Below are 24,141 nucleotides of genomic sequence, written 5' to 3' on the forward strand. Positions count from 1 at the left end.
TGTTCAGAGCATGTGCATCAGTAACTTCCTGTTGTCAAGTCAAACATGGCTTGCGAAATAGCCGTTGAAGACGTGGGACAAAATTTCGCCGATCTAAACGAGAAAAGAAATTTGGTTACAGACAGACTGCAACGCAGAGATGAAGAACGTCTTCAGGATCTCCAAAAAAAGAAGGAAGACAAGGAAAAGATAACGTCTGACACGGAAAACACTGTGTTTTTCAACGAAAATTTCAACGCCGCGAAAGCCAAAATAGAAGCTGATCTAATGAGAAGTGATGATATCACCGGTAAATCAGAATTAACTGATCACTTTGATGCCCTAGTGGTTGCAGTTCAATCCTTGCAGAAGTTTGTGTCTGACTCCACATTATTTTTACCAAAGTATGAAATCAGATCATCGCAAGATGTTGTCAACCGGCTGACAGACGCGATCAACGAGAAACGTGACGAAAAAATCCCAAAGAAAAAATTCGCTTTCAAATCCAAGAAAAAATCAGAGAAAATTGAGAAGAAGGGCACCCAGAATGGCGATGCTGTCGATTCCGCCATCACAAGTAAAGTTAGTGTACAGGCAAATGACTGTGGGTTTATGGACCTTAGTGATCAATCGTTGTCTCTTGGAGAAAATTCAATAAACCAGAAGGATGTTGCCATCATGAGACTGACAAATTGTGTCGTCAAACTACATGGCTCACCAAGTGCTATCCACATTGATAAACTTACTAACTGTAAGGTTTTCAGTGGCCCTGTATCGGCATCCATCTTCATTGATAATTGCACCAACTGCACATTTGTGTTGCCATGTCAACAGCTCCGTATCCACTCCACCACTGATACCAGCTTCTACATACATGTTACCAGCAAAGCCATCATTGAAGATTGTTCCAGGGTCGGATTTGCTCCTTATAATTGGAACTATAATGGCATTGACGAGCATTACAGAATGTCTGGTTTAGATAAGAGCATCAATAATTGGGATGATGTTGATGATTTTAATTGGCTAGTCACAGATCAGCAGTCACCAAACTGGGCTGTTATTCCAGTAGAGGAGAGAGTAGAAAATTGGGAGACCTGAATGACTTTTAACTGTCATTTTAGTGCAGATGAGTTAAATTCCTGTTATTGAGTTGCCAATAAAATTATTTTTACTAGTAAGTGTTTTAGAGTATGGAATATGTCACTACCAGCTTTTGGGTGTCATACTGCATATAATTTGACTGCATATATCCCTGGTGACTTAGTGGGAGTATAATGATGACAATTCAATTTGATTTTTCTAAAACTGTAAACAGTGACTCTCAGTGGATCAGGAAAACAGTGACAGTTAGCAGTGTTAACCACTGGACCCAAACCAGATGCCAGAAAAAAAAAAACAAACTGTGACAGTAAAATTCTGATAAGTTTCTACTAGTCATTGATGTCTAGACCCTGATGTCCCACAGGACCAGGACTTAATTTATTGTTCTTAATCTTGCAAAATCATAACAATGTATGATCAAGCAAAGAATTCATTTATAATGAAATTCAAATCTGTGATACATTTTTTCTTGATTTTTTTCCACTGTTATGTACATTGTTTCAATATAGAAAAAATTAAGCAAAGTGTCAGAATACCCCTCCCCTGCTGCATACATAAAATCTTTAAATTATTAGTTTTAAAATGTTGCTTTTAAAGAAGGCTTCAGGTGAAACTTCATGGTTACTGTAGATTTGTAATGCAAATCCTCTGGGAATAGTCCGTCTTAGTGTTACAACCCTTGTGGTACAAGGTACAAAAAGTTAAAAGCTGAGTTTTTAATCATCCAGCAGAATAGAATCAAGAACCAATGTTGTGGTCTCGACCTGAGACCCTTCACAAGCTATAGGTAATGACCTGGATGGATTGATCATATCATTCAGTGTCACAGCTAGAAAAGTCCATTGCCTCTTCTCAGTGTCAGCAGACACAGATCTTCGACCGACTTCCAGAAACCAGTCGGAATTTTTTCACGAGTGTGTTGATAGTCATTCCGAGTCGCGAGTCCTCATATTGATAAAATATTGAAATATCTCCCTTCGGTCACTATGCCGTTGTCACTGAGTGAGTCTACAGCTGTCAGCCTGTCACTAAATTTATAACGTAGATCTGATAAGACTTCATAATGAATGGATATAGATTACATGGGTGTGGAAGGAGTGAATAGACAGAGTACATACCAGGAAATACAAAATAAGTATGCTAATGCATGATTTGTGCTAGTTAAATGGTGGAAAGTGAAATGGAATTACATGGCATAGTTTCCTGGAGGAAACACAGGACTTCAAGGTTAAACAATATTGCCACCAAGATCTCATTAACAATAAAACCCTACAATAGAAGTACTTGGTATTGAGATTTCCTTCTAAAATTTGGCAATGCAATTACAATTGTTTTAATACTGTTACAAAACACTGAACTAAGTTAAGGTTCATAAGTCTTCTAAAAATTTTATCTTATGGTTCACAAGTCTTCTAAAAATTCTCTCCAAATTCCACAAATGGTTCCATAGAACCTCAATCATTTTATATTTCTAAAAAAAAGTTCTGTTGCCTAAATAAAGGTGAAATGAGTTTTTGCCACAAATTAAGGGGGTTTTGTATTATAAAACATTAAGAGATATGCAGTTTCAAGCTTAGGCATTTTTATTTCATTCTCATATTCCCAAACTGCTTTGAAAACGAGTGTTTCACTTAAAAACACTTCCTGAGGCAATGAAGTAGTTGCAAAAAGTATGCTTGACACATACAAAGCTGACTGGCTCATAATATGAAATGCATAAGAGGTATACAAATCTGTATATCATTTTGAAAGTAGACATGAAATGCATGAAAATAAAACAAAGAAATAACTTGAAGCTGTTAAACTGTTGTTTAACACTGTTGTAAAGACAGGTTGCAGCACAAAGCTACACAATTCATTTGTCTTCTAAACAAAGTAAAAACTTAAAATTTTCACTTAATCAACAAATGTTTACCCTGCTGTAGAGGTATGGCATGAAACGTACAGCTTATGTCTTCCAAAACATAACAGTATAAATTGGGCTAAAGGCTGTTTACAATCACAGTATTTTGACAGTTAAACAGTCAGTATCCTCCTCTTCCCCTGCCACCACGCCCTCCTCGATATCCGCCTCCACCTCTGCCCCAGTTACCACCACTTTGAGGCCGATCACCTGACCATCCTCCTTGGACACGCCCACCTCGGCCACCACGCCCACCTGCAGCTAAAATGCAAAGAAAACACAGGAAAATTGCAATGAAACATGTTTATTTGGTTCAGAATTATAATATCCTATTTTACAGAGGAAAAGATTAAAATTCAGTCCAGACAATTATGTCCAGTGCTTTTTATCAGAAGCAAACAGTAATGGGAATTTTCACTTTGTAATTTTCATCTCAAGTATGTGCTTACTTTGTGGTCTTTGTCCTCTGGGAGCTTCTTGTCTCTTTTGAAAAAATGGCATGTCTGGTGGTGGGGGCTGCAGCTCCCAAGCACGACCACCTCTGTCTGGCACCTGCCAGAGAAAATAACAGAAAAACTTAAGTCAATCATTTTCCAAGGAATCCCAATAATCATAGAAACAAAAACTGGAGTTTAAAACTGATCCCAAACTGACTCCACATGGACTTTTTTTCTTGCAATTCAAATCCCATTTTAACCTATGAGTCAGTGACCTCAATATTTAGGTTCAAGATAAATGTTAAACTATAGTAAGAAAATGCTCTGTGGTAAAAGGAGGCTTGTTTGTAGAGAGTCTTTATGGCGGTAGAATAAAGCGTGTTCAGACATATTAGAGTGTTTAACAAGTGGTAGCAGAGCTAGATTAAAAACAATTGTGACTACAAGCATGGCGACAAGAGTTAATATTCCCATTGTCTCCAAGGAGAAAACATATGACTTATACAAGCAGGAATTAGAAGTGTGGGACAGCATTACAGAGTTGGCTAAAGCAAAAAGAGGTGTAGCAGTAGCCCTGAGCTTGCCAGAGAAGCACAAAAACATCTGAGAAAAGGTATTTGATCAGTTGACACTTGATGACCTAAAGCAGGACACTGTGTTTCAAATGTTGCTGACATTTCTTGACACTCACTTAGTGGAAGATGACCTCGCTGATTCATTATAAAAGTTTGAAACATTTGAAGACTATGAGAGACAGGAGGGACAGACAGTGAGCGAGTATATCATCATATTTGACAGTAAATTCAAGAAAATTGAAAAGAGATACATTCTACAAGCAGTAGGAGAAACTTTAGTTAACTTGTAAAAATAATTAACTTTACAGCCGTTCATGCTTTATCAGTCAAATATCAAGGACAACAGGCTCATTATTGTTTTCATTAGTTTATTTCTTAATTACTACCTAAAAAAAAAAAAAGAAATTATAGTTAGTGTCAAACCATAGTTAGAAAATGCTCTCCGGTAAAAGGAGGCTCGTTTGAAGAGACTTTATGGCGGTAGAATAAAACATATTCAGACATATTAGAGTGTTTTTAAACATACATGTTTATAATATGAGAGCATGCCTTTAGAGATATTTGAAATCTATGACAGTCGATTATCACAACTGAGGAAATGATACATCATAAAGATAAACATACAGCAACTACACAGTAACTAGTTGGAAAAAGAACACTTACGGAACCCATCATGATTTTGTTGATTGCACACTTCATCCTGGCATCACCACTGCTCGTCTTCTGGATTGATATCAAATCTGAAAAGCACATATACCAATGTGAAATGGCAGTTTCTTCCATTTTTAAATAATGGGTTGTAAAAATGGGTTGTAAAAGGAATAACCTTCCATAATGAAAGAAAAAGAAATGTGTTAAACTACTGAAACCGGAATTTTCTTTAGCCTAGCTTGATGTTTCATGATATATACTTCAGCATTTGATAAAAATACATAATAAAAGTTATCATAATTTAAATCAATGAACAAAATGTGAATACCATCTCTTGCAGCCAATATTTCTGCTATTCCAAGTTCCTTTCTAGCTGACAAATGCCTTCTAAGAGGTTGATATGCAGCAGCCACCTCATTTTCTTTTGACTGAAATTAATGTTTAAGTCAATGATAACATAATTGTAAGAATCTGAATTTCACATTTATAAACTACTGTTTAAGAAATACTCTTTTGTTGAATAAAATCAAAATCGTAGAACATTTGCACTTTTTCAAATAAAACATCGATGCAAAAGTCCTATGCCTTTGACTTCACATTAAAACTATGATTGCTTTATAAATGAAAATTATCAAACACAAGCTGAAATACTTTCGTACTTTCAGCCAGGACCCTCTTATAAATGTCAGGTACGTCGACCCCCCCCCCCCCCCCCCTCCCCCATTCATGGGTGGCCAGTGACGGCTGATGTTGATAGCCTCTCGTATCTTATACGGGATGTCAGATATGACTCAGATTCAAGGATCTTAGTTGAATTCCAGTCAATACTGTGGCAGGTGTCTATTACAAGTTCAGAAATGGCAGAGCTGGTATTGCCTGCAGTCACTGATTTTCTGCCGTAAGTTAATGGTATTAAAGTATTTTGGCTTGTGTTTGATAATTCTCATTTATGATCCAATTACTAAGCTAATGAACATTTTTGCTCATTTATGATTGCTAAATTTTCATGATACATCTTCTCAACCTTACCTTGGCCCGGTCTGACCATTTAAAAGACTGAATGGTTACATCCAATCGAGTGAGAAGCATCTCTCTCCTCAGTCCATATTCTTGCTGCAGAGCTTCAGAAATTGACTGAATGGACTGCCATTGTTTCTCAGTCAGTTTAGCTTTCAGAAGAGGTTTACCCATGTGACTAGGAGAAACTTTGCCTATTAATTCCCTAACCTGACAAGCAAACATAAGCACTGATTACATACCCGGTACAAATATCTTATTATATTCAACTGTAGCTGTTAGCAATTACTGCAGTAAACCTTCAATATTCCAAAATTGCACAGAAAGTACAGTTAAAATTGATATTTTAGTTTTTTCCAATATTTAGGATGGACTTTGTTACGCAGTTTTCATACCTTCTGTTCCACTTTGCTGAAAAGCTGGAATGGTGTTATATTAGGAGGTGGCTTTGGAAATCCTAGGGCAATTAACATACTCTTCAGATGGCGGGCACTGTCACTTTCAGCCTTGATATAACATAGAATATATAGAAACACTTATTCATTTGAAGATATTGATCGTGCAAATGGACTAGACAGTAACACTGGCAAATATGTGGTCATTTAACAAAGGTAATAACTGAAGTTATTCTATAGTTACAAACATCTGTGAATGTGCACTGACCTCATAAATAACGTAAGTTTGTCTCCAAATGTAAGGCTTAATTTTGACTGGTGGAGAACCCTGTAAGCCTATACCCACTAAAGTGGTGATGACATAAGAGACATTTGATCACAAAAAGATTGGATTTGGGTATAGGGAAAGACAATACCCCTTCAAAATTACTACTGGGAGCTGTCACAAAGAAAATGCAATTTAGAAATTGAATGCAAATGGTGCCAATACATGTACCTCATTTTCAACTTCCATTGGAGAGGTGGAATTAGAGGAAGACAGCAAGCTAGGCTTGTTTACTGCAATCATCCTGACTGCTTGGAGTTCTGTGCAGAGAAAATCTGAGAAAAAGGTATAATGAACTGTTATCTATTTATTGTATTTGCATTTAAGCAAAGTGACACAATAAGCAAAGCAAAAAAACCTAAATAGTACTTCATGTCTTAATTGAGAAAATGCTCAATTGAGAATTTTTTTAAAATATGATCAAATTGTGAAAATCACTAACCCCTTAACCCTTTTTTTTTTTTTTTTTTGAGATAGAACTTTTAGTTGGTTTTTATACTTTTGAAGGTTATATGTCCAGGACACAGATACCATGAAATGCCTCTATTAAATTTGCTGGGCAGTATTGTCTTTCAACTCAAAAATGGTTCTCATTTTACCTAGCAATAATAGCCGGTTTTCTTTAGTTGCAAGCCTTTGACTTAAAGGCCCTTCTGATAATCCCTTGTGTGGACAACCTGAAAACGAAATAAAAAGGAATCAGCTACATGAATACATGCAGTAATTCTTACTCTCATTTTAAAAATACCTATCAAATATAAAGAATTTTCACTTTTAAATAAAAAGAATGACATCTTTTTTCTTACCTCCTTTATTCAAATATGTTCTCAAACTATGAGAATATTTCGTCAAAATGTCACTAATTTTTAACATTTAGCTAGAATACTGTTTTTTGTTTGTAAAGCGGAAGTATACCCACCATACTCCCTTAAAAACCCACTGAGCTCCAGCATAAAGTGTTCAACATCGTCCTGACCTTCAGATGAAACATTGCCAATTAGTTACAGTATGCATATTCATGAAGAATAAAGAAAGGTTTTTAAATATTTTCCAAAAATTGTACATTACACCTACCAGATTCAAATCTATTGTTAGCATTAGTATAATTATAATAGTGCATGCAATGTCAACAAACCGACACTTACATAAATAACAAAAAATCAGTCTTGAGAACATGATGTTAGTTATCATAATCATCAACATCATCATCATTCAAAGCCTAACGTGTTCCACTGGTGGACAAAGGCCTCAGCATACTTCATCCAGTATATTTTGTCTTGGGCTTAGGGCTTCCATTTTTTTTTTAAGTACTCGTCTAACACTTCCCTCCATCTGACGAGGCTTTTTTTGTTTCCTATGAGCATATCATATTTACACTGGATATTGGTTACATTACTACTTTAATTTCTATTACACAAGCTGTACCTTTGATAGCATTAACCACTTCATCAAGTTTGCAAAATCCACCAATTTCCTTGGTCAGCCATTCTACAAGTTGGGTGTATTCTGCCGACTGTGGGCCACCCTCTATAGCCTGTCTAAAGCCATCTTCATCTAATAGAGAGCCCTCGTAACTAAAATAATGTGTGAAATTGATTAAATTAAAACATGAAAATGTTATCAAAATCTTATATTTTCATCATAATGAGTATAATAATATGATCTTTTAATAAGAAAAGTATCCTTTTCAGCGATACAAGCTCATCCAGTCCAACTATGTAAGTTGTTCTACATTCCATAAGTTTAAGAAGAAAATATGTGGTTTCTATTCCTGGTAAACATTCTAAAGAACCATTTAGTATTAGAAAGATTTATTGTACTAAAAAAATGAAAATTTCACAAACTTAAAAAAAATATGGGGAAATTTTACCAATATGTTTGAGATGAACTCCTCATTTAGTATTTGTTTGTTTCCCAAAAAAAAGTACTTATATTTCTCGACTGTTTCAGTGTACAGTGTAACTGTGTGTCCTACTATTTTGAGGCATATCATTCACAAATAAAGTCAACAAAGTTCACGAACCAGTTTCATAATGTTTTACTTATTTTTATTCCAGTTATGCAGTAGTGTTAGCACTCACGCAAGCCACTCCATATAGTTACGGGAGTTTCTAACACAGGGTGTTGCCCATTAAGCCAATATCATGAGGCCTTGCTCGTGTAGCACGAAAACTAAGGCAAATGTTTGTTGGGGAAATGGTTTTTTGCCCCCCCCCCCCCCCTCCCGCCCGCCTCAAAATTTAGGAGGTCAGGGTCTACTGCATACGCTTTTCAAGATACATTGTATCATTTTGTTTTTCTAATATTGCTGATATCTGTGTGTTAAATTTCAGTCTTATCAGAATAAAAAAACGTGTGAACAATACTACTACTAGTGAATCATGAAAGTCAAAATCACTGTCTGTGTACGATATAGCTATTTTCTGCAATGACAACAACAGCTGTATAAAAGAAATCGTATGTTGTAAAGAGTCATGAAATGTGCATTATATATATATATATGCTTACCCCAAGTCATCCAAAGAGTCCAACACGTCGTTTTCCATTTCAGATGTGTGGAACAACTCAGGCAACGTCAAACGTGCCGGTCCACCGGAAGTTCTACAATATTTTCTTCTAAAACAGAGAATGGGTGATGTAAGTTCTCTATGGATTTATTTTTGGAAATAAACATATAGGCAATATCAATATATAATACTATTAAATTTGAACATTATTTTGAAATGAAAATTTTATGACGAGTAAATCGTTTAGTAATGGAAAGCAATACGATCGCAATGTATGAGAGACCACTCTTTCTTCTGTTATAACAAAGATGGCAGCTCTGAAAGAAGTTGTGTCGACTTATCAACAGTTAACCCAAGAATGGAACAAAAAGCCATCGGATTTAGACAAATGTGGCGCTCTTCTTGGTAAATTAAAGGTGAGTGATACTTGGAAAATAAGTTGCCGAATGACAAATGTTAATGTTGGAGTTTTGTCTATGAAAACCGTCAAGTATCTTTTGTTCTTTGGTGACGAGGGAAATGATGTTGATATTTGCTGAATCATAATAACATTATTTAGGTATCACCGTTCATTGATACCCTGGAGAACTGGACATCATTTCATAGTTCTTGGTTACGCATTAACCTTTTGATGATTCAATTTCATCTCACCTAGGTTTATCTGCGGATAATAATTTACTGATTTCTCTAGTCTATGCTCTAGGTCTTATTCAAACTGGCACCGTCGTTGGTTAGCACGAACTATAGAGCCCATCACAATCCAACTGCTGAAAGTAAACTTGGCAGCTCAGCAGTGGGAAATAAGATTTTTCATATTAATTTTAGGTTGCATTGACGGGGCTTATGTTCTTGCCTACACAAGATACAGCAGCAACAAAACAGGAGCTCCTTGTTGCAAGTAAGTGGGTGATTGACAATACACAATTTTTGTAAAGCACTTCATAACATAATATCTTTTAATTGAAAAACCCTCTTTCTCGTGGCATTTTTTTGGGACTTGCTTGGATTGGATTCCTTGCCAGATTCCCTGTAAATCAGTGACCAAATTACGTATTAATATTGGGACTTTTTGTACCCCAATCCTTGGGTAAACCTCGCCCACAGACATTTTCTTTAAAATGTGGTTTAACAGGCAATCCTGCATTTTTAAATTTGTGACGACATGTTTTGATTTGTAGGAGACATTCTTGAAATTGGAGCTCAATGGGCAATAGCAAAACGCGATATTCCAACATTTGAAAGATACATGGCCCAGCTGAAGTGCTACTACTTAGATTACAAGTAAGTGGAAGAAATTCATTAGTCTTAGTTTAAGAGGAAGTCCTTGGTTGTAGAGAAAAGTCTCATAGCATTGTAATTTGTTTATTACAAGTATTGAATATCCAAACTTCATTTAGACTTGTGAAGGTTCTTTACAAGATTCTTTACAATAACAAAGCTAATAAAACTCTTCTACACCAAACTTCATTTGAATTAAATTGTTAACATTGGTTTGCATTTTTTGAACCTGTAAAATGATGTGATATTATTTATGAAGAAAGTGAGAATTAATATATATATATATTTTTAATATATGTAGAAATGATCTCCCCGACTCCGCATACAAGTACCAGCTCTTGGGCCTGAATCTCCTTTGTTTGCTGTCACAAAACAGACTCGCAGAATTCCACACAGTAAGTATTTTATATATATATATATATATATATATATATATATATATGGATTAAGAATTATAAAGAATTATCATCACAACATTAACCATTGAGAATGTAGGAGATTAAAAGCAATTTTGTAAATCAAAAATTTTTTTTCGTCACATTTTTTTGTTGGAAACTGACTGATGGTTTTCTGATATATTACATAATAATTTATGCCAATCTATTGTATAACTCTTTGTGATGAAAAAAAAAGAACATTTATATACAATAGAAAAGATTTAAAGCACTATGTAATTACTATATCTGTTTCATATTATGCAGGAGTTGGAGTTACTGCCTGTGAAAGATCTACAAACAAATATATACATCAAGCATCCCATTTCAATGGAACAGTATTTAATGGAGGGAAGTTATAACAAGGTTAGTGAGATGTTAGTTCCTTCATCCCCTTTCCTAATTATTGTTGAATAAGGGGATCATCATGTTAAAATTAGCTAGAGGAAAAAATCCCAATTTGTTTGCACCAACACACTGTCACCATTGACCAATTGTTTTTAACTAAATTGTACACATTGGAAAGGCAAACTACAGAGGAAATAAGTGACTTTTTTTATGTACAGACACAGATGTGTCTGTACATATAGCCATCATCTGCGTCTGTCGTCGCCGTCGTCGCCGTCGTCACCGTCGCCGTGCACTTTTACCGATAACACGATAAGTGGAAAACCATTTTACCTTTTGACTTGAAACTTGCATAACTGATGAATATTCATAATACGTAGGTCAAGTTCGAAAATCAGCATGATCGGGTCACTTTTAGGGAATTTATGCTGTTTTTTCACTTTTTTCAGCATATATGCAGCACCGATAACACGATAAGTGGAAAACCATTTTACCTTTTGACTTGAAACTTACAGAACTGATGAATATTCATAATACGCAGGTCAAGTTCGAAAATGAGCATGATCGGGTCACTTTTAGGGAATTTATGCTGTTTTTTCACTTTTTTCAGCATGTATGCAGCACCGATAACACGATAAGTGGAAAACAATTTTACCTTTTGACTTGAAACTTACAGAACTGATGAATATTCATAATACGCAGGTCAAGTTCGAAAATCAGCATGATCGGGTCACTTTTAGGGAATTTATGCTGTTTTTTCACTATTTTCAATATAAATGCAACACTGATAACACAATATAAGAAAAACGGATTGGCCAATTGTAATTATACTCACAGGAGTGGTCAATCTTACTAAAACGCAGGTTGAGTTCGAAAATAAGCATAATCGGGCCATTACTTAAGAAGTTATACTGTTTTTTCACATTTCCTCAGATTCAATTATTAGGCATGTTAACAGTCTCATTATTTAACTAATAAGATGCCTAAAAGTGTTTGTTTGATATTTCCTGCATCTTTACAACATTGTTAGTTGATTATGTAAAAAACATGGTAAACTTGTTATCATGTATTGTGTAATAAAGTGTCAAAAATGGAAATAAACTCATATCATTGCAGTTTGTCATATTCAATCATCCACTATGTTCAGAATCTCAGAATGGAGGAAATTGGACATTTAACACTGTTCTATTGATACTTTTCCCATCTCATCAATTTTCTTAGTTGGACATATAAAAATGGCAGTAAAATGTTTATTTTGTTTTATGTTAAAAAAGTGTTAAAAATGGAAATAAACCCATTTCAGAACAGTGCTGTCTTGTTTACATTTTGGCATTATCAAGGCGTGACTTTGAAGTTCCATGGGCCTGAAGACCTTTGCTAGTCACATTTTCTGAATATCTGTGATACAAATATTTTATAATTAAAAATTGATGGTCATTAAGCTGTTAAACATTATGTAATATTGCATCAAAATTTGAAGAAACCCCCATTTTGGGCACTGCTTCCATGATGACCATTTAAGGAAAATCATGGCACTTACTGTTCTCAAACTTACAGGATAGAAACATGGGACTAAAATACAGCTTCAGTAGGCAATGCAGTCTGTTTGGTTTTTTTTTTTTTTTTATTTTGGCAGTTAAACAGTTTTTTGTGAAAATTTAATTCTTCACATATTGGCATTTTCAAGGTGTGACTTTAAAGTTCCATGATCTTGAAGACTTTTGCTTGTCACATTTTCTGAATGTCCATGTTACTAATATTTTATTAATAACATTTGATTGTCATTATGCTGTTAAACATTATGTAATGTTGCATCAAAATTTGAAGAAACCCCTATTTTGGGCACTGCTCCTATGATGACCATTTAAGGGAAATCATGTCACTTACTGTTCTCAAACTTACAGGAAAGAAACATGGGTCTAACATACAGCTTCAATAGGCAACGCAGTCTGTTTGGTAAATTTTTCTAGCAATTTAACAGTTTTTTGTGAAAATTTAATTTTTCACTTATTTGCATCTTTATTTTCTGTTCTTTGTCTGTACATTTGACAGCTTTGCTGCCTTGTTTAAACTGAATTTTTAAATGTAAGCTAGCATTTGTTTTTAAAGTATCTGCTGTCTGTTGTATATTGTATATTTTCACTAGTGAATGTTTATTTTCCAGATTTTTCTTGCAAAGGGGAATGTTCCAGCAGAGAGTTACAATTATTTCATGGACATCTTATTGAACACTATCAGGTAATCATACTTATGAACTTTCCCTTACTTTCGATTTGACCAGCCCATAAGCTTGACACATAGAATGTCTCTTAACATTTCAAAAAATTTTACTTAAGTTAGACAAAATGCAAAAGAGGACATAAGAAAGCAATGTGCAACAGTGTTGGGCATTTTGTTTGTTAACTTTAAAGAACACTAGTATCTCACACAATGCTATGGAGTGAGATGTACCAAATTCTTGCCAACTCAAGTGAAAGAATAACTGTCGTGTCAGAAAGAAGTTGACATGGTTATGCAAAATATAATTGTACATATTTCATGATATATTATTAGGGGTGAAATAGCCAGCTGTATGGAGAAAGCTTATGACAAGATAGCATTTAGTGAGGCAGCCAGAATGCTGTTTTTCGATTTCCAGAGACCTATGAAGCAGTATGCTTCAGAGGTAAGAAAACTTGTTTCCAATTCACTTCTCATTTCACATTTGAAAGTTTAGAGATACTTGACATTATATTAAAAGTTGTATAGAAGATTCGGTGAAGTTACTTGGACTTTCAATATTCTCTTCTAATACTGAAAAGTGTGATACTAATTGTTTTAACTTCTCTTTTTCAGAGAGGTTGGGTGGTTGGTTCAGAGAACTACTTTTATTTCCAAAAAGAAGAAAAGAAAGGAGATGAAGACATACCTGCTCTAAATCTAGTACAACAGACTATTGAATATGCCAGAGAATTAGAAATGATTGTTTAGACATTGCACATAGAAGATCCAATTCATCAGGCTAGTACTCTGTGAACTGTGCTGATAAAGAAGCTTAATTTCACATCAATTCAATCATTGACAGTACATCTCAGTTATTGAAGAGGCGTCTTCACATATTTTATACAAGATTTAAACTAGAACCCTGTCAAAACATCACAAAAAGCTTTAATTAAGTTCAAAGATGGCATGTGAAAAGGGACACCCAGAGACCATTCAAATTTTTCAGAGCTGTATTCTTTGTCGTACATACTGCATAACATTTTCAAAAATAAATTTAAAAACGATGTACAAGAATAGAGTTTTATTTATTTCTGGATAATGATAACTATTTAATACAATGAAAAGCAAAATATTTGGATAAAGGAAATAATAAATTTAAATAAGATTCAAGAAAGGATGATTTATAGAATGTGGAAGCTAGTATTGCACTTTTTTTTCTGCCTGGAATCAAATGATGCTGTTTAATTCAATTAGAAAAAAAAATTTTCTGAAAAGGTTTTCATTATAAAAGCAGCAGTAAGTGTCATGTATATGACAAAGTTTAATGATAAAAGCCACTTTGATATTCTGTTTGTTCGACAAATTTGTTCTTCAACTTCAGCTACAGTCCAGCACTAGTAGCTTGTTTTAAAATGAGCAGCAGTGTGCAATGTCACTGTAAAGTTATTTATATGGATCAGAAAACTGGCATGACTTCTAAATATGCAGTCATTTCCAAATTATGTTACAAAACTTCCAACTACAATCAAAATCTAATTTTTTTTTCTTATATCTTACATTACATTTAGGTAGACCAATTCTTCACACAGCTAAATAATAGCTCACATCAAGTTCAACCTGGAATCCAGATATACTCGCTTCTTAATTTTAGCACCCATCTTCCACAGCATTAATTATAACATGAGCCTTTGTGTACAAAAGTTTACAGCAGTCAAAAAGGGGCAGCTGTACGGTGCATTTATCAACAAGTAGTTCATTTCCTGGACAACGCTAGAACCATAATTCAATTTCATTCCAAGGCACAAATGTGTTAATATTTATCACAAGCATTTTTTGATTTCATACCTGGTGAAGATAACTTCCCAATTACAACAGACATTTAATTTTTCCCTTCCAAGGGTTTTTGTAACTAATACTAATACTGCTGTGGTCTATGATATGGTATACAGTGAGCTACTCATTGGGCTCAATATGGGGACATTATCATTGCAGAACTTTGAGTAATTGTGACTCCTCATAGCACACTGGGAACTACTTCCAATCAATCTAAAAAATGACCCAAGAAGAATATTTGTGTTTAACATACTTATAGGATTACTCTAAGAAAAAGTCACTGTACAAAGCATAATTACTGTTACATATGTAAACTCAGATCATTCATCAGACTGGTCCCTTTCATCATCAGACGATAAATATACAAATCACAGGGAAAATTTGTACAGGCAAGGCCATCTCTTATTTTAGGCAATGTAGCATCAGAATCTCAAAATAAAATAAGCAAGGCCTTATAGAGCATGCCACTGAACACTGCTACACACTTACAACAGATTGTCAGTCATAATATTCTTACTGTCAAATCTGTCAATATGTTTGACTAAAATAACACAATCATGGCTCAGCAACTCCCAAACATTTCTTGTGATGCATATGTCATGTACAAAAATCCATCTTCATCTTTGTCGTCCCTGTAAACCTCTGCTAACGTTGTAGACATACTGGCAATGCTTTTGTTGTTTACTATGAGATAAAATGCTTGGTTTGGAGTGAGGGAAAGCCTGTTCCTGAAAGGAAACCAAAAAACAAAATTAACATTTTCGTTATGGACAAATGCTAAAACAGTGCATATGTGAGTTAACTAATCTAAAAATTAATAATATCGTGCCCATAAAAACATTTAAAACCAAGAACTGTTTGCATTTTAATGTAGTCCTTGAGAAATCTGTTGTTGTGTTCTTGGGAGGTAACAAACTAAGCAGTTATGAAATTTTGAAATTTCTTGTGAGGTCTTGTCCTGGCAAAATTGAAGTTTTAATATATCCTGGCAGAACATGGTCCATTTGAACGATAAGCAAATCATCCACTTATATTTGTCAAGGTATTTAAGAGTACATCTGTCCTTATCTTTGAAAAGTTACTGATTAACAAGAAAAGTGGGCTGATTCTAGGCAGGTTGCACATAACTGCTTTTACCTTGATCTACGTACTCTATAAAGTACACATGCACCAATAAACATGTGCAATGCCAAGTTGAATAAATTTTTAGAAAAAGGGACAAAAAGTGACAAGTTGAAATATGCTTTCATATAAGCTAGATATTTTTCATCCACCCTTAGTGAAAGGGAAAAGTTTCACCAGTGCAAAGGTCATGATCAGCATAGCACACAAAGTTGTTTTTGAAACCATTTCTAAATGAAAACCTTTCTTATCTACACATTAACACAATACTGGCATTCAACGGAAATTGATATTTGGGACAGGCAATCTCCTCAGAATTAAAGTCAATCTACAAATAAGCTGGCATAGGTGGCTTTATGACTAATTTAGTGAGAAAAGACACAAATTGTTTTGTGGTGTGTGTAGATATATGGTTAATATTTTTCTATTCTGACACTAAAACAGTACCCTGAAAACTGACTGAGCCTTAAAAAAAATTTTGGTTACTAACACTAAATTCTATTTTAGTCAACAGCCATAGTCATAAACACACTTATTTAAGTACAGTAAACAGATGTACGCAAGTAAACTACAAAACAAGTTTACTACCTGAGCACATAAGTGCTCCTCGGATTGTTTACATGAAATGTCCAAGTTGTACTTATTTTAAGTATACAAGGACATCACGTCCCTCTAAGACACGTGTTGAAGAAAACGTGAAGAAAGAAGATAGGACCAATTGAGATACACCATGTCCGTGGACAATTCAGTTCATACTGCCCATCACACACAAAAGGATATATATACCCATCAATTTCTGTGTACTCAGTGGGTTTAACAAAGCATACATAAACAGTGTTTAATATAATTCACATGTCAGAACTGTCCATGTTCACGAACAAAGTCTGCTGATGAGAGAACATTGTGTTTTAACACTACAGATAGGGATTACAGTTAGGGCCTTGACCTGTAGGTTTAAAGGTTTTATCAATATTATCAGTATGACGTAAGCATATTTATGACCTTTTTTGGTGGTGGTGGTGGTGGGGAGAGGGGAGACAGACATAAAAAAGAACAAAGGTTATAATAAATACTTGCTAAATTTGAAAAGAATTAATAATTCTGTTTAAAAAATACAACAGCATAAGTTTTAGTTCTTGCCAACAACTTCTGTAGGGTAATTGATCGATAATCATAACTGCTAAAAAAATGGAACCAATGAAGTGTACAATATAGATCAGGGATTTCTCCAATTGCCCCCGAAATGTTCTCCATCAAACCTGGATGTGTATTTTATCAATTTAAAACACACATTTAATTTTTTTATAAAATCATTGGCATATGAAAAGCATTTAGCTACGGCGTGTGTGTGTGTGTGATTGTGTGTGTGTGTGTGTGTGTGTGTGTGGCGGGGGGGGGAGGGTACAAGGATAAAAGTAATTGTCTCACTTCATTATGGTAGACAAGAACAATTTTACTGTAACATGAAGCGCACAAGTTGAAAAGTTTGCTTGGTTATTGTCTGCTTTTTCTTTCTTTTTTAAGCTAAAGACCAAGGGCACCCTCGTAGCAAAGGGGGGAATTGGCACATGCCTCCTCTTATCCCCTGGATCTGCCAAACAAAACACCCATGATGTGTCCTTACTCAAAATTAACCCATATCAGACAAGGCAACCACCTTAAAGGTAAAGTCTGATAGATCACTTCATTCTGGAATCACACAGGGACTGGTTCCTTTGTCAAGTTCTATGTACATTGTCTGCTTTTTGGGGTTAAGTGAGGACACAGGAACCCTAGATGAGTCACCTTAATTGCCCCCAGAGACATAATAGATTCGGAACAAGGCCACAGACTTTTCCATACTCTAGTACATCAACATAAGGATGGGTGCATGGATATTGTGACTCCCAACAAAGTCACTACAAATACCCATTTGTATTTGGGTCAAGGTCTAGTACATTGTGCACAACATAACATAACGCACTTTAGGCTGTCAACTTCAAAATACTGTCTGGCATAAAAAATCGGAGTCTCTGGGGTCCCTGTAATGTGTTACACAACATGCGTCAATTGAGTCAAGTACAAAGAGTTGCTTTTTTTCCTCTACCACTCCTGCAATATTGTTGATTTAAACTGGCACCTAGTGCTACCATGTAACAAGTACCTTTTTATTCCTATATACTATTTGGACTTTGAACCATGTTGCCTTTGTCCTTTCAATAAAGAGGAAGCCCTATTACATGGTTCAATGTTACCAAAAGGATTTTTTTTTTTTGGAAAATGCTTGATCACCTATATTGTATTTTTTAATCATGTTTTTAACAATTATAGAAACCCAAGAAATGTTTAATACATCAATCAATGAAAGAGCTGAAAACCCTGACAGCTTCAGTTTCTAATATCATAATATATATTCATATGCTACACAATTTAACAGATAAACCAGTCTGAGGATTATACATTAAAAAATTACATTAATTACCTGATGATTGTGACAAATTGTGACATTGTAAGTTCTTGTGGAACCAAAAATTTGGTCTTGTCTAAAATAGGCAAAGAACGTTCCTTGTGGTATCTCTCTACTATTACCTGAAATAAAGTAAGACAATTTGAAAAAGTAATAGTTATTGGTTACATTACTAGCTATTTGAATCTTTATTAGTTATATTCAACTGCAATCAACAGAATGATTTAACATTTACTTTTTTATTTTAAGATCTTGATGGAAAGTCCCAGTCCTAATAATCTCAGATTGGAAAACTTAATTATTTCATTTAAGAAATGAATTATAATAAATTCCGATGTCCAAATGAAGAAATTGGGCAATTCTTCAATCCCACCAAACCCCTATATATTTTTTCCATTTTTTCCGAGCAAAAATACTGTCTACTTATTCTATTTTTTATTCTCCAGCCCCAAGAAATTTGGTAAAATCCTCAATCCCTTGTGGTTATATTATCTGATATATGGACAACACGGCAAAAAAGCTCCCACTGATTTGATTTTATCCCATGTTATCATGAACTGATCAACATCAGAATGAGGATTTCTGAGCTAAATAAACTACTGATTCAGAATTTGAAGTCTTAATTGCTACTTACTGGGACTTTTGAAGGAAACTTGGCTCTTATACCTGCTACCTCTTCTTTCCGTGTTGCTGTAATAAGTGCATAAATCATTATATGCCTTTATGGGGAGCAGATCACAAAAACAAACTTATTAAGTTTATTCACTGATCAAAATTTCTGTGAAAATGCATACTACTGTACATATATATATACACTAGTACAACCATGTAAAGTTTGCTTGGGATCGTATAACATTATTAAACCATATCAGAGAGAAAAGTTCATTATTCTAAATGTAGATGCTTCTTTAAGTCTACATCTCTTTTTCCTGTATCTCTACAAATCGTAAAATTACTGGCCTGAGACAGAAAACCTGGATTAAAACACGCGATGGGGGTACTTGTATCAGTTCGGACAGCTGAACACTCTCGAACAGTCAAATATAATACTTTATGGTTCAAGTAAATATCATAAATAAATATGTTGTTCGTTATATTTCATTTCTTCGTTATATTCCACCTACTTAGAAGCGAAGTAAGAACTACGGGACACTGGGCCATTCGATTTGGAACAAACTCCGCGATCAGCTGTTCAGGACAGGTGCATCAGCATACGGAACACATTACTTTTTTACACAACTTCGTACAAAGAACTTTAAAACAACATTAGCCCTACAAAGTATTTACCGAAACTTTTCCTCTGCTTAAATGTCTTCCCCACTGCATCCATGTTGTCAGGCTTCATTCCTGAAAAAACTTGAGAAGGCTCACGTCCCAGGAGACTTCTGTCAAATACGGAGACACTATGACGATTGCAACCCAAGTGACCTTTTTCTCCGGGGATTTGCTCTATAGCAGCAACGATTGGTTGAATAGCAGGTTAAAAATAGACAATGCACGTGACTATGAGATTTGAGAACAGTCAGAACCGTGTAGGCTAGTGCAACCGGATCAAGCTCTGTCGTGCGCAAAACAGGAAGAATATATGTGTAGCAAAGCCCGGCAAAAACGAATTCATATGAGGAAAAGGGTAGCATCTAAATCGATTGCACCGTTTAGGTTAAGTCATTTTATTTTAATAAAGGACAGAAAAACGCTGTGATATATTGCTGTTACAGAAATACATTTTGTATCTAATATGATTTACATAGTATTTAGTTCAACTTACACAAAACAGATTTAGGTCTTGATAAAAAGCGTGTTTCAGTGTTTTTTCTTCCTCTTTCATTGCAAGCAAAATAAGGGTTAGATGTACCCTCTATCAGGACCGCAGATTAATTATGTTCAGCGCTAATCGTGTCATTGATCAGCCAGAGACACAACTGTATCTGTGAATATCGAGTGAAAAATCAACCTGCAGCAGCGGATTTAGAGGGGGGTCCTGACCCTTCCCCCTTCGTTTTCTTGTCCCATCTTTAAATTAGAATTTTTACGCTTTGCATGTTTCAAAACAGTGTATTATTAAGAGTTAAATTTCTGGATTAACCTTGAAGGAAACAGATTTACCCTGGATACTCGTGGGTGAGAAGTAGTTTGGGTAGAGGTAATTAAGGTTGGCTTTATTTTATTATCAGAACTGAAGTCTTGTTCTAAGACCGCCAGAGGCTTACTTCAATATGAATGAGAAGTTAAGTATTATTCATTTCTTATTATTGGATACAGAAGCGTACAAATATTTAAATTTTATTTTCTGAAAATTTGTCTACAATAATGAAAAACATCTATTCTTTTAATGGAATATTTTATTTCTTCCTCCATGTAATTTCTTCCCTTACATATTTGAAACCCGCAGTCGGTATTAAAACTGAATAGGTTTATTAAATATTTCATGTACCTGTAGGGTCTATATGGAAGCAGCTGTAGGCATTTTAGCAATATTAATGTGAAGGCGACCGTACTGGAACCTTTGATGAGCATATGCTGATTCATGAGTTGGAAAAGACTGAAAGAGGAGTTGTTCGGGGTTTAAAGAATGGAATCGAACATCTATGCCTCAACTCTTGCTTACGCCTCCCTTACCTTGGGGACGACGATGATCAACAGGGTATTTATGTTTTACTACGTCAAAGTGTTCTTGAATATGTACAGGATTTCAGAGAAATGGTTCCGAATGGCGCAGATTGTCTTTATGTTTTGGAACGCTTTCAATGACCCATTGTTTGGCTACTGCCAGGACAATGTCCGAAGTGCTTGTCTGAGGAAACGACGTCACTTCATTCTGTTAGGTGCTCCGTTTCTGGCAATTTCATTTTTGATACCTTGGTTTCCCTGGGAAGTTTACAAACCGGGTTCCGTTTTATGCTCTGTACATCTAATTGTGTCGCTGTGTTTCTATGATGCTGTTTATACCTTTGTTCACTTGGCGCATTGTTGTCTGTTCACCGAGATGTTCAAAAGCCATGAAGGTCGCCTACGGCTAGTGAGATATTCGCAGTTGGCTTCACTACTTGGTTCCACCAGTGTCTTTGCTGCCAGCATAATTTCAGAAGACCTCCACAATTTTGTCAGATTCCAAAAATTCAATATTGCTTTGGCTGCGGTGGGTTTTTTCTGTATGTACTACACTGGTAGAAACTGCCATACTCATTACGACCTAAAGACACCGAAGGAAACCGAACATACCAACACAGAAAGAGAGGACTCCATTTGTTCTCTCATCTGGCAGCTTGTTACCCAGAAGAATTTAGTCGTATTTATATTTGTTAATTTTTTGCAAGAATTTCACCGAATTTATCTCGCAAATTTTACTGCGATTTTAACAGAGGCCCTTGTCCCAGAAGATGCTCTACCACTACATTTTCGAAGTATTTTCTATGGCATGGCTTCGTCTCTTCCACAGGTAAGCTCTAAGCTCAAATTTATATTTTGATTTGATAAAGAATTTGAACAATTTCTTTTTCTTACTATTAGTATATAAGATTGATTTTGGACCATAGTTTTAATATTATCAAGCATACTTACGTGTATATACGTATGTTAACATCCACTGCAACTACAACCGATTAGAAACGGCTTCAATGTCATTTTAGGGATTCTTTTTACCGCTCATTTCTATTTCTTGTTAGAACTGTATTTTTTAAAGGACGATTTTTTTTAAAGTTAACTTTGCATTTCTTTTTCATAGGTATTAGTCATATTTGGGACCCCACTTATAGCGAAGTTGGGTACATATTACGTAATACGTTACACTTTCTGCTTCCAAATCATTACATCATTGACCATGTTTTACATTGGGAAACAGAAACCGTGGATATTGCTGGGATTTATCCTTTTCGACAAGTGAGTAATTTAAAACGAACCTGAAACATTTTCTTGAAACACATTTCTTTTTCATCATATTTTTGTATATTTACATGGACGGAATAAACTGTAAGGATCTGATAATTCTTTTTTTTTTCGTCATTGACCGGGGGGGGGGGGGGGGGCAGAAGAGAAAGAGGACTTAAACTACTGCTTTATAACAATATTTATATCTACAAGTTTTGCTGAAAAAGATCGATTGGTTTGTTTTTCAGTGTCGCAACATTTGGGAGCCATTCTCTGTATAATGTTTGTCTGTCTGATGTCATAGATGCAGATATGAGAGCGAACAACAGAAAGTAAGTAGTGTGCATAAGAATACTGCGTATGAAAAGGACACAATGCTGAAATGAAGAACAAAATTATTTTAGATATGTGACATGAGACTGTTCTTCAACATTTGTGATCGAAAAGCATAGTATAATATGAATATGCCACGTTTAGAATATATTATTTAAAACGCTCTACTTGTGCGAAAAAAAAAAGGAAATTCGAGACGACGCTGAGTTTCATGATGGCTTGAGGTGGATTTAAACTTGGAAGTCTGACAGATTAAAAATTGGAGCTCAAAAACCAGTTTAATTACAAGTTATTGAAGGAACTAAAAATGCGATGTTTTAGGGGTGTATAGACCGAGATTAAACGTACATCGTTCCCTACACCTTTCACATTGTCATTGGAAACGAAGCAATTTTTCACCTCTTTATCAGCGAGTATGAAGCGAATTTTGCGGTCTTTGGTAATCATCTTTATTACTAATGCATGCGCAGAGAAGAAAAATTGGCATGTAATGTTACTTTCTTTCCGTTTCGGTTTTTTTAAATAGAATTCATCATCCGCACTATCGCATCCGTTCAATACGGTGCATAGTGTTCGTATCAAAGATATAATTTGAAAGTGGGTAGGTCCGGAATGGATTCTTAGGTTATCTCTCGCCAGCCTTAGCCTTTCTCTGCGTCGTCCCACCTTTTCACTTTATAAAAATCCGCTCCAGTATAAGTTCTTTATTCCTAAAAACCATTATATCATATGCGTTATTTTGCGGATTTTAAACTTTAGCTTACTTTTCATTGATAATTTTTTAACGGTTTTTATTATCTAAATGGTTGAACGCGAGGAAACTAGTCATCGAATATATTCTTTGTTCCAGACGCCCTCTTTCTTCGATGATTTATGCAACACTTACAGTCGGCATCAAACCAGCTTTCTCCATAGCACCGATGCTGGTAGTTGGATATCTGAATAGCTATAGTTACGAACAATTCAAACTAGACAAGATGGCATCAATGCACAAGTATACGGACTTGTATGGGGCTATGTTTAGTACAATATGTTGGATACCGGTTGTAACGGCAACGTTGCAGATAGTTTTATGGTCCCGTTTTACACTACGTAATACACACCGCGCTGCCATTGCCCTACCGAATGTATCGGAACAGTAGAAGGACGTTGATGAAGATGGGGGAAAACCAACCAGCCCACAGCATGCAGAGATTTTCGAAACTTTTTGAAATTTCACGCAAAATCCATTACGTAGAAAGGGGGGGATATCCTTTTAAAAATCAATCATTACATCGTTAATTTTTGTTCATAATAAAAAAAAGGATGGATATATATGTATTGATATTTTGCGCCTTCTTATCATATACAGGCCTACCCCTGAAATAAAAACGAAATCAGCACATTGA

General features: G+C 35.1%; 5 protein-coding genes across 6 annotated transcripts; 3 read left to right on the forward strand and 2 right to left on the reverse strand.

Moving 5' to 3' along the window:
* Positions 1-13: 13 nt before the first annotated feature.
* Positions 14-1,540, forward strand: LOC106156559 (tubulin-specific chaperone C-like). The gene has a single exon (XM_013531851.2). The coding sequence runs from the start codon at positions 46-48 to the stop codon at positions 1,075-1,077; it is 1,032 nt and encodes a 343-aa protein (XP_013387305.2). The 5' UTR covers positions 14-45; the 3' UTR covers positions 1,078-1,540.
* A 1,102-nt stretch (positions 1,541-2,642) lies between these two features.
* Positions 2,643-9,002, reverse strand: LOC106154239 (protein FAM98A). 2 transcript variants are annotated; one of them, XM_013528532.2, is made up of 11 exons: positions 8,892-9,002; positions 7,809-7,957; positions 7,303-7,359; positions 6,983-7,060; positions 6,555-6,658; positions 6,059-6,169; positions 5,676-5,873; positions 4,975-5,074; positions 4,659-4,735; positions 3,433-3,535; positions 2,643-3,244 (listed from the first exon to the last, which is right to left on the reverse strand). In XM_013528532.2, the coding sequence occupies exons 1-11, from the start codon at positions 8,927-8,929 to the stop codon at positions 3,105-3,107; spliced, it is 1,155 nt and encodes a 384-aa protein (XP_013383986.2). In that variant the 5' UTR covers positions 8,930-9,002; the 3' UTR covers positions 2,643-3,104. The 2 variants fall into 2 exon arrangements, with proteins under 2 accessions (XP_013383986.2, XP_086862231.1); XM_087006105.1 differs by lacking the exons at positions 2,643-3,244; positions 3,433-3,535 and adding an exon at positions 3,557-4,381.
* Positions 9,003-9,123: 121 nt separating this feature from the next.
* On the forward strand, positions 9,124-14,226 carry LOC106154232 (26S proteasome non-ATPase regulatory subunit 8). Its single transcript, XM_013528523.3, has 8 exons — positions 9,124-9,306; positions 9,716-9,788; positions 10,069-10,171; positions 10,470-10,563; positions 10,870-10,968; positions 13,115-13,188; positions 13,504-13,615; positions 13,786-14,226. Exons 1-8 carry the CDS (start codon positions 9,199-9,201, stop codon positions 13,918-13,920), a joined length of 798 nt encoding a protein of 265 aa, XP_013383977.2. The 5' UTR covers positions 9,124-9,198; the 3' UTR covers positions 13,921-14,226.
* Positions 14,219-20,022, reverse strand: LOC106154233 (microtubule-associated protein 1 light chain 3 gamma). Its single transcript, XM_013528524.3, has 4 exons — positions 19,841-20,022; positions 19,188-19,243; positions 18,569-18,675; positions 14,219-15,713 (listed from the first exon to the last, which is right to left on the reverse strand). Exons 1-4 carry the CDS (start codon positions 19,896-19,898, stop codon positions 15,548-15,550), a joined length of 387 nt encoding a protein of 128 aa, XP_013383978.2. The 5' UTR covers positions 19,899-20,022; the 3' UTR covers positions 14,219-15,547.
* A 570-nt stretch (positions 20,023-20,592) lies between these two features.
* Positions 20,593-24,075, forward strand: LOC106156517 (solute carrier family 68 member 1-like). Its single transcript, XM_013531795.2, has 4 exons — positions 20,593-21,992; positions 22,278-22,432; positions 22,669-22,752; positions 23,604-24,075. The coding sequence occupies exons 1-4, from the start codon at positions 21,126-21,128 to the stop codon at positions 23,893-23,895; spliced, it is 1,398 nt and encodes a 465-aa protein (XP_013387249.2). The 5' UTR covers positions 20,593-21,125; the 3' UTR covers positions 23,896-24,075.
* The last annotated feature ends 66 nt before the right edge of the window (positions 24,076-24,141 follow it).

Source organism: Lingula anatina, chromosome 2 (genome assembly GCF_051362555.1).
Source record: "Lingula anatina isolate TDL-2025a chromosome 2, LinAna3.0, whole genome shotgun sequence".
NCBI classification, from domain to species: domain Eukaryota; kingdom Metazoa; phylum Brachiopoda; class Lingulata; order Lingulida; family Lingulidae; genus Lingula; species Lingula anatina.